Raw genomic sequence first — 16,268 nt, 5'->3', positions numbered from 1 at the left:
TCATCATTTCTGTCATCACTCACCTACCTATCAATCATACACTGACCTGGCTACCTACCTACCTAACACTGTTCTCCTATATGCTTTGTGTTCCTTGTTCACATTGTCTGTCTTAGTGAAACTCCAATCTTATGTGTGACTCTGACATTACCTGGTATACCTACTTTCTGAACCAGAAATCCATATTGTACTTTCAACTTCTGACTATTCCAGGAAGTAACACTGCTGAAGAAATCTTGTCGACCTTAAAATTGGTCTCATTGTACTCATGTGGTCTTCAGTCTGAACAGGGTTCTTAGAGTCTCTTGACAGAGGGTGTGTGCCCCAAACTCGTCTAACACATCATTTTTCAGTACTTGTTCTTTGGAATCCAGTATTCCTAACAGTGAGCTAGGAAGACAAGCAGACCTGTCTGCTCCCATTTTGCACAGTGGCTATCTCATTCTGTCACTTTATAAGGACAGAAAAGGCCACCAGCTTTTCCTCAAGGTCTCTTTACTCCCATCCCCTTCAGGCTCACGTAAACCTCAGTCTCCGCCTGTTACCAATACTTCAAAAGAGGAGTTGCCTGGCTTCCTGTGGCAGGATACTTCTTGTCAATACAGGGGTCTCAGTACACGTCTTTGCCTAGAAGTGTGTGTGTGTGTGTGTGTGTGTGTGTGCGTGCGCGCACGCGCGCACAAGCATGTGTGTTGTGTGTTATATGTGTGTGCATGCATGTGAGCATGGGTGTGTTTATGATCTTTTCTGGGTTGCTCATTCTTGCTCATTTCTCGTTCTGGTTCTCTAGGTAGATAGATTTCTTACCTTTGTGGCCTCTTCTTTGTCTCTTTTCAGTCACTCCCTAGCTCCAGCTATTCACCTACATTCCTACCATATCCCTGGAATTTCTCCAGCCAGAGTACCTGACATACCTCTTCAAACATTTTTTTTTCTTTCTCTTCCTTTCATGGTTCCTCCCTTCCCCGGGTTTTCATTCTTTGTTAACTCCTATTGTGTGAGTTTTCCTGGGGAGACTTAAACAAATGTCTGTTCATTGCAGATAGGGCACCATGACAGATCAAAGGCATGATTCCATTCAAGTTACCTTGGTGAAGAGTTCGTTTCATTGGGGCTGCTTACAGGACCACCAGGGAGGATTATGGGCAGCTTATAGGTGGCTACATAGAGGAAGAGCCCTCTCCCAAATATTAACTGTTTATGGCCCCGCCAGAGCTGTCTCATACAGCTCCTTTCAGCAAGGGAATGTTAGTGGGCTTAGCCTTGTGAGGGTTTCCGATGGGTAATCATGGCTGCTCTGATATTAAGACATGAACAGCCACGCCAAACTAAGTGGACAGCACTTCACAGCCACTTCCCATCTCTGCGAGCTCAGCTCTTCCTCTGCTCTCCTCTCCAACACCTTCGCTGTCTTCCATCTCTTCTCTTGTCGCCCTGTACTTTTTCCTGGGAAACTGTGCAAAGCCATTCTCTGTAAAATCATAGCACCTCCCACACTCTACAGATCTTTCAGTTCCCCAGGCTTGAGGTCAGGCATCAGCTCCTCTTCCCATTTGAGTATCTTCAGACTTAACATGTCTCATGTCTATGACATGTCATACTGCAAATCAATTTTATACCAAATCTAGATTTCTTCCTTGGTGAATGGCTCGAGAGGCCAGAAAATGACATGTGACTATTCTCTTTTCATTGTTTCCTCAACCAGTGTCACGGCAAGTTCTATCATTCTAATGCTTTATATCTCTTTAAAGTCATCTTTTGGACCCCACTGATCCTATGACTGTGACTGTGTGTCCTCTGAGTTCTTGCTTCTGACATAGAAAATTGAAGGGTTTCTTCCTGATTAGCCCAGCTCCAACCAAATTGAGTCATCATGTTATTTGAAAACAGCACACCCTTGTTGTATTCCTTTGAATACCTTTCCCACTAGATGGAACCTTTCCTTATTTTTGTCTCAACTAGCATGCCCTTCTTCAAAGCATAGCTCATGCATCCCTCTGATTGCCCCCGTCAACCCCTTACTCACTGCTCTCATCCTTCACAGCTCTGTCTTACAAATCTGAATTGACAGTGAATCTCCTATTCATTTCTCTTTTAAGGATAATCATAACAACTATCTTATACAATTTTGTGTCTAATGAAGATGCATTTGTAAACCCCTTCTAGCAGTGCCTGGAAAATAGGAAGCATGGTGTGTCGGCAGCGTGGCAGCCTGCTTTGTCGGTACTTCCATAGCACGATGGCTCTATCTGCACTTAAAAGTTGTCATACCACATTGCCACTATGCCCTCTGTAACATGGAGTTGCTGAGGTGTGTCTGTGTACTTAGAGCGGCGTCTGTCTCATAATTCAGTGCTCAGTAGGTTTTTGTTGAATTTGACCATCAAGGCCATGTTACTGGGTTCTTCTGCTGAGAAAGAATTACGACAACATTGTGTCATTCATTTTTCTCCCCATTTCCTTCTATGTTGCCAGTTTCAGAAGTCTTCTCTGGCTAATATTACCTGATGTGTATGTCCTCTATGGACAAGAAAATACAGTTTGTATGTTGACCATTGCCCAACATTTTTATGAAGCCTACATCCTCTGCCTGAAGACTCTGGTACGTCACGGTTCACACACATTGTGGCTATCCAGTCCTCAGGCTGATTCGGAGTTTAGTCTGCTTTTATTCAGCATTAATTAACTTTCCATTGAGCTTTACCTATGTCAGTAAGAGCAGGGACAGAGATTAGTGGGTAAGAGTCTGGGAACATGGATCAGTGCTTGCTGAACAAACGTGAGACTTGAGCTTGAGTCACTAGCATGCATATAAAATCTGAGTGTGGTGAATGCATATACCCGTAACACCAGTACTTTAGGTGTTGGGAGAAGAGGCTCACCAGCATTTTCTGACCAGCCTGACCAGCTCAAAAACTCAAGTTCAGTAAGAGATTCTGAAGATTCTGTCTTGAGGGTATAAAGTGAAGAGCAGTGTAACAGGACACCTGATGTCCCTCCTACTCTGGCTTCTGCATGCACTCATGGGCACCCACAGCTGCACATTTGTATACATACACACAGGACACCTACAGCTGCACATTTGTGTACACACACACACACACACACACACACACACACACACACACACAATATTGGAGACTGGATGGAGACACAGCTCAGAGGTTAAGAATACTTTCTCCTCCAGGGGAACTGAGTTTAGTTCTGAGCACCCCCATCAGGGGCCTCTCAACCATCTGTAAGTCTAGCCCCGGGGAATCTGGCACTTTTGTGAACTTCTGGAGTACTTACACATTTGTGGCATATTCTTTCTCTCTCTCATAAATAAAAATAAATCCTTTTTAAGAAGAGAATTGAATATTGCAATCAGCATAATAATATCGCTAAAGACCCTAAGCTCCATTTACAAACCTGTTCTTGTAGAAAACGTGGTGCTGGGATCTCAGCACTTCAGAAGAGCTTGGCAGTTGTCACCCTTCACTGTATGACTATCTACAGAGTCAAGCGACTTGCTCAAGAGGTCTTAAACCATTAGTGAGAGAGCTAGACTGGAAAGCCAGTCTTAGCTCCCTAACATCACAGTCCTCCTAAATAGCTTGACATTTCCTAACTGTGCCACTTGCTGAGGGCAGAAGGATGATTTCTCACTGACATCCTTTTGTCTCTGTGCCCCCAAGTACTTTTTTTTCCCCTGTTGTGCTAAAAGTCTTGTTCAAACAAACACAAACAGCCCTCACCACCTGGAAACTTGCAGCATTTCCTTTTGTTGTGTGAATGGCAGTAGCAAGTAATGAGCTATGACTGAGGGGAAGCTCTGTTGGGGGTGGGGTGGGGATGGAGTGGGGAGGGGACTGGGAAGCAGCTCACTGAGAGCTTTTTTATTTTTATCTTCTCTTCCACAATGTAAAGTAATGGACACGCCTACAATATGTCTTGTTTGGGAGGCCAGGTCCCAAGGCTTCTGCCACATTTAGGACACTTGCATACACGTCTGTAGGTTATTTTGGCTTCAGAATTCTCAGGGTACTAAATTCAGATGGAGATATGTATACCTTATAATTTTTGTGTCATGCTGTCTTGTTCATCAGAGGCTGGTGATCGTGCCTTTGAAAAAACATCACATCACATTAATAGATGAGACAGAGTGGTGCGGAAAGACTAGCAACCATGCTTGATTCACAAATTAATTCCATAAATAATAGGATTTACCTCCTGTGCACCGCTTTGAATCATGCTTTGGTGTCTTTTCCCATGGTAACTTCTCACTCTGCCTGTCTCTTCATCTTGCCTGGTGTGTGTGTTAGACTGCTGTGATTCTTTGGTTGGGGCTTGTCCCTTCTGTCAAGGCTAGGGAACACATGATGGGCCCTCCCTAGACCAGACATCACCTGCCTGTAGGACATAGTGCCTCCTGCTGGATAAGCTCTCCTGAAAGAGAGGCCCAGGCTGCAGCAACAGCCTTGTTTGGGACGTTCATGCACTGTGGATGGCAAAGGTGCCCTTTGTATTCCTGCTGAGCCCTGGGCAGGCAAGTGCCCAGAGAAGTGTGCCTGATTCCTGCCCTGTGGAATCCTTAGCTAAGTGACTCGAGCCTTCTCTTATCCTGTTTGTGCACTTCCCTCTGCCATGGAGAGTTTAAATATAGGCAACCTGACCAAACCCATGGGTCCCTGTAGTAGACTGATTTCACTGCCTGGTGTTAATTTACTTATTCTCATCATTACTTCACAGTTCCAGTGTAATGGGCACATGGTTGTGGGCCTTTTGCCATTAAAAACAACAAACAAACAAAACAAAACAAAACAAAAAAACTGGTTTCTTTTAAAATGTGCCTTGCAGAATTCTTAAAGCAAAGATGTAAGTGACAAGAAGCAAGCCAAAATTTTAGCTATGAAATAATACAGTTTGGAAAATAAAATTGAGGAAAATATGCATCTGGAAAGAACTTTTCCATCCTCTTTATTCAAATACTTATTTTCATTAAAGCTAGAGGACTCACTTTCATTTGTTTTGTCCTATCCATAAAAGACATTAATTATTACCATCTTGAGAAGACAGCTGGACACTGCTCCTTCAAGAAAAGCAATGCTTTCTTAATAATTACTATACTTACGTTTGTGTGTGTGTGTGTGTGTGTGTGTGTGTGTGTGTGTGTGTGTGCCTGTGCTCGCTCCTATTATGACATGCAGAGTGTAGGTCAGAGGACAACTTAGGAGAATCAGTCCTGTCTGGGGTCCTGGGAGTCACACTTAGGTCAGCCACCTTGGTGGCAAGGACCTTTTACCTTCCAAATCATTTAGCCGGCCTTCAAACTGTTTTTTGTGATTAAAGAAAGTATTATAGATTTTCTTATCCAAAAATTACACTCAGTCTTCCATTAGATGTATTTCAACTGGCCAACTTAAAAATAGCACCGCATGCATTCATGCACAGCATACTATTACCCTTTTCCTCCCTGCTTTCTAGCTTCTGAAGAAAATAGATAATGATTGAAATATGGAAAACTAGACTATTATTTTTAAATTCTCTGCTGAAGCCAGACACAGATTACTAATTTTTTGGCTAGGTTTCTGTTTCACTCTTCTGCGGTGTCTGTCTCTTAGAATTACTTTTCGGTGCTTTCTCCGCCTCTGTGTCTAAACTATGAGCAAAGTTTTCCCCCAGCCTTCTTGGATTTCAGGAGCATGGCCCCACGTTGGTGTAGTCCCGAGGCTGGCAGGACACAGGAGGAGAGCTGTAGTCTTCCTAGGGTCAGTATTCTGACACCACCTCCACCGCCACCGCCACCGCCACCGCCAGGGCCAACATCATCACAGCTGTCACGCTGCTAGTGCTTACCCAGTGCCCGCCTGTTAACTCAGTAAGCACGTGCTACCATTTCCATCGTCTAACCACGCCGCACTCAGATACTGGCTTAACTTCATATGTAAAATATGCTAGACAAGCACCTCTGACCCAGCAAGACGGCTCAGGAGGTAAAGTGGTTCCCTCCAAGCCTGGTGACCCGAGTTTAATCCCCCAGGCCCCTCGTGGTAAAAGGAGAGAATGATTCCAGTAAGTTGTCCTCTGACCTCCACACATAATCCGGCAAACAAGAGCCTGCACTCACACAGACATTATATATAGATACATACACTAAATGAATAATAAAAAGGTAAGGTTTTTTGTTTATTTTATTTTATTTTTTCGAGACAGGGTTTCTCTGTGTAATAGCTCTGGCTATCCTAGAACTCACTTTGTAGCCCAGGCTGGCCTCAAATTCACAGAGATCCGCCTGCCTCTGCCTCCTGAGTGCTGGGATTAAAGGCGTGCACCACCACTGCCTGGCGAAAATGTAATAATTCTTAAATACACATGTCTAATACCCAAAGCTCCATTCCTCTTCAGAGTTCTGTGTTAAACTTCTGAGAAACAATAATTCCTCCGACATGAATATTATCTTCCTAGACTGTAAAACGACGCTGTAGACAGACTTCTTGGACTAGTGCTGTAGTGGAGACCAAGTTCTGGATCAAATCTCAGAGAGTTTGGAATGCTTAGTGCATTTGCTGTGTACAATGCTGGCAAAAGAATAAAGGACAGAGAGACAAAAAAACTACAGAGCCAGGCCATGTGCCTGTACCCCAAGGTAACCTCTCTCTTAGACCGGGTGCATTCCGGCATTTGGATGTCGGATAGGGAAGCTTTGGAGGAGTCCCTTGGTGGGGTGCAGGAGGACAGGCTGGTTTTTCTCTAATATTCTTCTGAATTTGTTTAGGAGAAAGATGATAATAAAGACCATTGTTCATTTCCCCAAAGTCGACTCTGCATGGAAAATATAACTCTTCCCTGACTTTCTTTTTAAAAACCTCTTGACCTAGCTCACTTTCCTCTCCATTAGGAAAATGTTGCCTCTGTGTTCTAGCCGTGGCCCAGAGCCCTAGGGACTGCCATGTGCCAGGGGCTGTGTGTAGGCGGTGCACTCCAGGCCTGTTTACTCAGGCAGGTGGTCAGCCTAGGGCCGGGGCCAGGTATACTGCCCAGCCCTGGTCTTGAGTCAAGCATTTGCTTACAGCCGAGCTACTGTGCAGAGCTGGTAAATATGCCCCACCCACACATACCACACACACTTAAAAAACAGAACTCCCTGGAGATGCTTGTGTCTGTGCCCTACCAGCTGGATTTTTGCAAAGGCTAGACACTCAGCCATCGTGGCTGTGACATGGGATAATTCAAGCCTATTTCCAGCCTGCTTTTTCATTCTTTATGAAGAAACAACAAACATAGGGATGTAATATCTGGGAAGAGTGAGTGATGCAATATCCAGGAACGGTGATGCAATATCTGGGACCAGGAGTGCCCTCAGCCAGTCAGGCCCCAGCCCCTGTGCGGTTTGCATCACCACTCAGCAGACAGGTGGGGAACAACTCAGGGTGCTCTTTTCCTTACATGGCAAAACTCAGGTCAGGCCTGATCTCAAACAGGCAGTTTTCTCAATCACTAATGACGTATCACTCTGAAGGTTCTGATCCAGCATTGCCTCCTTGGCTTGCAGAATGCTGATCCACCTCTTGTTTCTGGGCATCTGGCTTATGTGTCAGTTACCCAGAAAGGAAAGTACTTTCAAGCACTTTAAGTCATAGGAAACTTTATTACAGATTAATCAAGATAAGACGCATACAAGTCTTCCTTCGCTCAAAAATGGGTTGTGGGTGATTCTGAGAATTCTCAGCTTTCTGCTAGCTCCTGTATTCCACTTCCGCTGCTGGGTGTCTTTGTTCCAAGAAATTAAGAGTACCTGTCATACCACATCTTATGGGGAAGAAATGAAATGGAAAAGAAAAAGGAAGAAAGAAAGAGAGAGAGAGAGAAAGGGAGGGAGGGAGGGAGGGAGGGAGGAAGGAAAGAAGGAAGGAAGGAAGAAAGACTTGTCTATAGTAGACACAAGTTTACCATCCTTCTCATCTAAATTGATTTTTGATGGCTCTTGTTCAACTGTTTGCTCTAACAAACTGCCTCCCTGATATCCATATTTCCTAGTGTATTTGGCCAAATATGATCAGATAAATCAATCTACAATACTTTCATTATAGACTGGCTGTTCTCCCAAGCAGAGTCTCCAGTTTCCTTTTCAACAAAACAGAGCTCCTGAGATCAGTCACAGACAATTTCCCCCAGTAGCAAAGGGGCTGTTTATGGTTTTGGTTGTTACCTTATGGGTGGTGTGGGGCTGGAAGCCCTGCAGATGGGCAGCTGCACAGGCTTACCACTGGTGACCTTGGCTTGGTACTGTGACAGCAGTAATTCGTAACAGTATGTTTTTGTTTTATTTGCTGATGCTTTTTAAGTCAAAAGTCCTGCTAAAGATCTCCTTTTATGCTTTCTTCTCGGTGCCTTGGCTGCTGCTGGGTTCCCTTGTTTTTGCTAAATTTACAGTAGCTGTCAGTCTTGTGCTGAGTCCTCCTCTCAGTACACTGAATTGCACAATTCTTGCTTGGCCCAGTTCCGGATAGGCAAACTTCCCAGAACCCAGTTGGCTTCTCAAAGGTTAAACAGTTTTTGGCAAAAACTGCAAATCATGACTGAATAAAACCATAGAAACTGAAAACCTCAAGGACCCAGGGAAAAGGAATTTTTTTTTTGACAGTGAATCACTTGTAGGCAGAAACCTCATCTTTTTTAAACTTTGTTTCTCTACTCATCTTCCTGAATTTGATTTGTCTATTTTTTTTTTGGGGGGGGGGATAGAGCCTCTCTATGTAGCCCAGGTTGGCCTCAAATTCATGATGCTCCTACCTCGGCATTATAAGGTATGCTGCCTCACCTGACGTTTTCTTCTTCTTTTGCTGTCAATTTTGTCTGTTGTTTTGAAGCACTGATTTCCTCAAGCCAAGGTTGCTCTGGAACTCTGGATATTTCCTCCCAAGCATGGTGCTTTCTGGCATGCTCTACCACACTGGAATGATAATTCTCACCACCCATTTTTGCTCCGTCATTCCCCACCATATTAACATCTTGTGTGGCCTTTGACTCCTCTAGACAGTCATTAAAAACTGATACAACTGTTGGTGCTCAGTTTCTGTGAGCTTTTTCATTATGCTGAATCATAATTCTGGAAAAACAAAAACTCTTTTGTCAAGTAATAAATAGGACTGTGTACTTGATGTGATGGAATTTAGGGATCCATTCTTTTATTTCTCTATGGAAAGTAGAAGATGAATGCACTTAATGTAGATATCTTACCTGATAGCACTGCAATCATCACAAGTTTTGGTTTGTGGCTTCCTTAGGTGCTTGTTAGTGCACTGGTTTTCTTTGTGCTTTAGAGGTATTCAAAGTGCTTGGGGGTATTCGGGTTTTAGTTTGTTTTCTTAGTTCTGATGGCTATCTTGTAAACTATGTAGGATCCATGTCTTTCAGATGATGAGTTCTTGTGAATCTGAATTTTCCTCTAAAGAACTTCATCTTCTGAGGTGCCTGTCTTTGTCTGTTCTTTCCTAATGCCTCTGCTCTTCTTTATAGAAGTGGACATGAATTTCAATCCTTTTGGATTTGCAGATTCATTTCTTTAAGTGAGGCATCATCTCTAGGATGCCCACTCTTACATTTGTTTCAATGATGTGGCTAGCAGTTTATCAGTCCTCCAGCTCACTGTGACTTGAAGGTTCACCTTGACTGTCAACTCTTTTTTTTTCAACATAATATTTTTGATTATTTAGAAATTTCACATCATTCACCCTGATCATACTCATTTCGCTGTCCTCCCAGTTTTGTCCCCACCCTTGTTATCCCCCCAAAAAGAAGGAGGAGACATAAAACAAAAACACAAGTCCATTTTGTGTTGCCCATGTACTCACTGGAGCTTTAGTAAAGCAGAAACACTGAAACTTACCATTTCATTCTTCTAACACATCTTGGTAATGATTCCTATTCATCTGTTCATTCTTTATTTTCCCATTTTGTCGGACGTACTTCACCGCCTTGACCATATAATCCTGTATCTCTAGCTACTCTAGGATTTGACTGACATTTGCTCTCAGCACCTCAAACTCTCACAGTCTAGAGATTAGGTCAGCTCTCCATTTTGTTGCTTTATTTTAAACAAAGCATGTCATACACTGAGAGGTTAATCTTTTCACAATGGACTTGTAGACTGAATGTATAAAACATGTATACTCACCAATGAGGGAAAAAAAGTACAAAAGTGAGGAATAGCGTGAACCTGTTGAAAATGCATTTCCATGAAGAAGAAACTTGAATAACCAACAGAAATGAAAACCATCTATATTCCTTAGCAAAAGCAAAATAATTTTCTTTGGGGGAGCTATATCAAACTCAACCACTTGTCATATTGTAAACTGAGACAGTTTCAACAATTGATGAAAATATGGATGATCTCTTACTTTGTTAGTGGAAATAAATAATGGAGCAGTTGCTTAGAGGAAAAATTGTTCAGTTCCATTTCCCAATATTATTGAATATATATAATCCCATAACCCCACTATCCTCTAGCTACTTATTTAGTATGTGTGTTCTGAAGAACTTGCATGCAGTTTTCTCCAAAAGCAATGTTTAGTAGAGCAGAGCTACAGGAGCAAAGAAAATAGTTAGAGATTTGCAAAGGTAAATCATATGTGTTTTCATGGATAAGATGCTGGACAACAGGAAAAGGAGCCGTATGAGTCAAGGTGGATAAGTTTCAAATGCTCTGAGAAAAACAGGCTGCTCTTTGTAGATCATACAGGATGACTTGGATTCTGATAGAATGTGCCCAGGTTGATATTATGACCCTTGATTGTTTCAGGGGGTCAGTGGTTTTCTTTTGTTTTATTTTGCCTTCTATTTGAGAATGGGCCTCATTCTGTAGTCCATGCTGGCCTGGAACTCATTGCCACTGGCCTTCTTCAGTCTTCTAACTACTGGGATTGCGGGTACGAGCCCCATCATGTTTGGCATAACCCTCTAGTTATAAGTACAATGGGACAGAGATTCTTTCCCTCCTTATATTTGATAGATTTATCACACACAACTATGTGTGTGACATACTTTACGATTCATATATAAGGAATCCACATGCCCAAGCAGTGTTCTATTGTTTACGAATACTCAGTGAAATGTATACTGTTTATAAATTTCCTTTCTCATTGTGATGATAATATCTTCCCTGAGAAAAATTCAAAAGGACAAAGAACTATGAAATGGAAACTGGGATGGAGGTGTAGAAGAAGAATTGGCAGAAGAACCTACTCAAAGACGCTCTATAAACCAGGAACTTTTATAAGGCCAGGAACTTCAGACTCACATAGTGGAATCACTCACATTGAGTGCTTTTCTTCAAAGGTTTTTTAACAACAAAATTTTTTTGAAATGTTGAGATATTACAAAAAATTCAGTATGTTATGGAAAGATGGAGGAGATCTAAATTCTCACCACTCTAGTCTATTTTCAGTTTCTACACGAGTATTGTGTGTGAGTGGGCTTGGCATTTTAAAACTTGAAAAAGGAAAGAGATGTGTTGTTAGTCTTTAGTGCCATAGACAGCTCTGGAGTCGACCTTCGGAGTGTTCTGAGCCCTTCTCTTTTATGATTTTCGGTGCATGGAAAAAGACTTTGTGTTTCAACCTTTATTTCAGGTACCCTCCAAGTTCTCCACTGCGGGGAGACTGGTGATGGGATGAGAGTGATAGGTTTGGGAGGTGAAATGTTCCTGTTTGCTCTTCCTCAGCAGAAACACGTGTGACACTAGTGATGGGGTGGCTCTGTCAGGTCAGAGCTGCCTGCAGAATAACACCACTGCAGAGCGAGCAGTGCTTTTGTCTGAGACCACAAGACCAACTGATCAGCAACCACTTTGTATCTGGAGTTCCCTCTATCCTTGGGTTTTCACACCATTTGCTGAAATGCTGCAGAAGGTTTTTGGTGTAGCTCAGTGGTAGAGCACTTACCCAGCAACCATGAAGTTGTGGGTTTGAACCCCAACTTACATTGTACAAAATATGTACATAAACTAACAAGCCCAAAATTCATAAAGTAACCCAAAATATATATGTAAAAATTATAAATATCCCTGATCTTGGGCAAATGTCTCAAATGTTAGTCATATTGTTCTATTACATGTGTTAAATAATAAATAAGCATTTCCACCAGCTAACCCTCCCATTTGTCCCAAATTTAAAAAAAAGCATTTTGCAGTATGTAAAATAAATGTATTATATGGCTAGTTTTTTTTTTTTTCTATCAGTTTGCGAAACATGGTGTTATTTAGGAAGGCATCAAGAAATGGTAGAGACTGAGCTGCTTTGCCACCAGAGAAAGTGGTAAAGCCACTTTGTCATTTTTTGGTGTTTGCTACCTTTTTTGTCAGAAGGACATGAACTAGTAATTATAGTTGGACTCAACTGGAAAGTCACACTGTTTCTCTTAAAATGTTTTTGTAACAAAAAAAGAAAGAAAGAAAAATGAAAGTGAGTTAATTGGAAAAAAAAACATGTAGATCCTGGTTTAATGCATGCTACTTTAAGTTCTGAATTAATGACTAATATGTCTAATATTTCCTTTTTTCTTTCCAATTGTGAAGCCTATGTGTGGAACAAATGAATGAACTTTCTATTTAATAAATGTATTTCAGCTCAATGTTACTAAGAGCAGTAGGCTGTAGGAACAATGGGTAAGACACACAGAAAAGTGGTACCTGGAATCAAGAGCTGTGACACAGTGGGTTACAGTGATAATCCAACACACATGCCCAGTCATGCGGACAACCACAGATCACTTTTCCAGCCCAGTATCTACATCTAGAGGTCACTTATCTAGAATTTAGCCCAAGCTCCTTGTTGGACATCTGGCTCACAATCAACAACGGAAGTCTAGGGCTGGGTATCATTTGACTGTAACTTGGAGCAGTTTTTACCTACTCTCTGGATGACATATGTATTTTGTGTCCCCTTTTTCTCCACTATGTGGTCTCCTCTGGCCTGTGAATGAAGACTGTTGTGTCCACTGTATCCTGGCATGCTTGTTCTGTGAATTCCTGACCCTCTGCAATATTGTCCTGGGACAAGCTTCGTGCGGCATCTGCACCTCCGAAGCCTGCTGCTGCTGCTGTGGTGACGAGATGGGCGATGACTGCAACTGCCCTTGTGACATGGACTGTGGCATCATGGATGCCTGTTGTGAATCCTCAGACTGTTTAGAAATCTGTATGGAATGCTGTGGCATCTGTTTTCCATCATAAAGATTTATCTTTTGTTTGTATTAAAACTGGAGACATTTTACAATATTTCTTGTAGGGGAAAGAAAAGCACATGGTAAGATTCTCATGAAGCAACTCAGTGTTTGCACTGTTAACTCATTATGTTTAAGTAATCTCTGAAATTCTTTTTCTTTCACTAAATCTATATGGTTTAATATGTGAAGTTTTAACTAACTGGTTTCTGAAGCTTCTTTGTAGACGATAATAATTGGAAGATATTTTGATACACACACACACACACACACACACACACACACACATAAATGTTGTCTGTCTTCTTTCTGTTGACATATGTGTTTCTCCTAATCATTCTCAGCAGCTCTTTGCTCTAAACACAACATTGCTCAATAGGTATTTAAACCAGATCATTTATCTTTGATGTTTATCTATTAGAGGTTAAAAGTGAACACTCATTATTCTAAGTAAGCACACATACGGGGCAGAGCCGCAGACAGATGTAGGACTCTCCATGTTGGTCTGCTTTGTGTGCTCTCACCTCCAATGTTCTACCCAGAGGGCACCGAGGAAGATCATGCTGCTGTCATTCAGAACAGCATGCAATGTAGTGGAGGAGGGCAGGGTGGGAGCCATAGAGAATGAACCAGATCCCAAGGCATGCTCGTGGCAGGACTGGAAAGGAAAGAGGGTATAGGAAGAAACAGAAGCAAAGAACAGACTATTGAGGAAGGCTTGAAGGAGAATGTGGCATTTCAGATGCCTTAAGATGAATTAAATTTAGGAAAAAGTTTAAGGTGGGTGGCCTGAACTGTCTGTGTTCCGAACAAGTGAAAGAAAATGTGTCTCCATTGCACATTTCAACAACACAGCTTTCTTAAAACTATAAAATCAGAACTAATGCAAATATGCACTTTCCTACACATAATTTAAGTGTTATAAATTTTAATGAAAACATAATACCTTGTTAACATAACTATATTTTACCAAAAATGTAGAACACGTTTTAACAACTTTCATTTAAATGAGTTTTTTTTTTTTTCAAGATTAAAAAAAACCCTAGTATTCTGATTTGGGTTTTTTCCAAAGCTCACTTATATTTGAAAGATTTGGTTCTTTATGTGGGGCTGTTGCGGGGGCGGGGGGGTCTATTTATTTTGGTTGGCTTGTAGCCACAGTCTTGTATTTCACAAGCATGTGTGTCTTGCATCCACTACAGGAGGAGCTCAGATGTCTAACACCATCACCAGATAACAGCATTCCAATTGTATGTTAAAAAATACCAGTGTGCCAGGTTATAAAGATACTAACAGTATAAAGATATACATCTGTGACAAGACTGTATAGTGATGGAGTCAGCTCTTATGAAAGGGAGCGTTTGGTTTTACACATATCCTCCCATATGATTTTCTTTTTTTCTCTTCAGATTTAAAATTTGGTTGCATTGACTAATTCTTTGCAGGCTCTTGAAAGTATATGTGGTAATTTAGTGGTTCTCTACAGTTCCAGATGAATATCAGATTGTTTTTAAAAGATGCATTTTTAGGAAGCCTTTAGCCAAACTAGATTTTAGGAGACCTGAGCTTTTTTTTTTTTTTAAACATGAAGAATGAGAATGTCTCCAATGTTTTTCCTTTGAGAGTAAGCTTATCTTATAATTAAATTATTATTTTAAATGTTCTTTGATAAAGAAAAGCAAGTGAATCTCCCTTCTGGTGCAATTTATGCATGCATACACTTTAAAATGTGGCTTAAATACAGTGCTAATGTACTACTGCCTTCTTCATTTGTTATGTCAAATATAATGGGAACCTTAATATTTCCATATACCCAACGTTAGCTTGTGCCTATGTCATAGGATGGAGAAGAGCATTTGTTTATTGATAAGCCTCTTTAGGATTGTTGGAATATTTGACTCAATATCCTGTTAGACTGTTTAACCAATAATTTTGTCTGATGCTCAAATATATCCTGCTATGATTTGCAATGAAAATGATAGTGCACTTGAAATGTTTTTCTGCAATAGAGAACATTAGTGAATACCAAAAGTTAATTTCCATACTTATACATGTAGGACTTTTCTTCAGCTCTGTACGCCAGGCAAGCCATTCCTTAAGGCATCTTGTATAATTCAAAAGAAAAATAGGCAAATGTGAAAACAGTTTCAATATATTTTAGAATATTGATATGTAATGTTTTGTTAAATCGTATGGCTGTCAAGACTAATTGCTATAGTTTACAGTTAGACATTCAGTCTCTTCTTAAATGTGGCATATTTTCAAACTGGAGCTGTATTATCCTGGATATTTTAAAATTAAAAAAAATGAACTCTTTATTGTGCTTTAAGATCCTTTTATATCTAATTAATATATTAGTTGCTCTATATTTAAATTATTTTGATGATAATGTGAAACATGAAGGATTCTTTACCATTTTATACCTCTTCCTGAAAATTATCCTAGTCTCCCTTTCCCAGTCTTTCTATGTAGATGACAAAGCTCATGACCACTAATGAACAGAGTAATATTTGGAATATTTTATCTACAAGCCATCGCCCTATGTTATCAAAATGCAGTGTTCTTTTGAATATTCACAGCATGGAAAAGATAAACTTCCTTTTTCTTGCTCTTCCTTCCTTCATTCCTCCGACCCTCCCCCTCCCTTCCTTATCATCTCCCTTCTTTCTTTCCCCCTACTCCTTTCCTCCCTTCCTCTTTTCATCCGTCCCTCTCTGTTTTCTTCTGTCTTTCTTTTTTAAGATAAGATTTCATCAGTAATCAGGGCTGGCTTGCACTTCACTATATAGCCCATGGTAACTTCAGCCTCACACCGGTTCCCCTCCTCAGCCTCCCAAGTGCTGTAATTCGTCATGAACAATCCACTACTATTCACATTTCTGTAGATTGATTTCACTTGTTTGCCTAAGGAATTCATTTTAATTTACAAAACTAAAGAAATTATTTTATATATGCTGACTCTGAATAGCAAGCACAAGTATTCCAAGTTGTAAAATCGGGTATCCCTTTTAATGAATTTTACATAAAACTCCATCGTCAGAAGTCTTTCTATCTAATACAGCTAA

The 16,268-nt window shown here is 41.0% G+C and overlaps 1 protein-coding gene across 1 annotated transcript in view; it reads left to right on the top strand.

The window, feature by feature from the left end:
* Positions 1-15,521, top strand: part of Mdfic (MyoD family inhibitor domain containing) — an 83,005-nt gene extending 67,484 nt beyond the window's left edge. Inside the window, exon 5 of the mRNA XM_028871774.2 lies at positions 12,966-15,521. Coding sequence (XP_028727607.1) covers positions 12,966-13,213 — 248 coding nt within the window. The 3' untranslated portion in view covers positions 13,214-15,521. The remainder of the gene's footprint in view (positions 1-12,965) is intronic.
* Positions 15,522-16,268: the final 747 nt, after the last annotated feature.

This window comes from Peromyscus leucopus, chromosome 3, assembly GCF_004664715.2.
Source record: "Peromyscus leucopus breed LL Stock chromosome 3, UCI_PerLeu_2.1, whole genome shotgun sequence".
In the NCBI taxonomy this organism is placed as follows: Eukaryota; Metazoa; Chordata; class Mammalia; order Rodentia; family Cricetidae; genus Peromyscus; species Peromyscus leucopus.
This window is presented reverse-complemented; position numbering and strand designations above follow the sequence as displayed.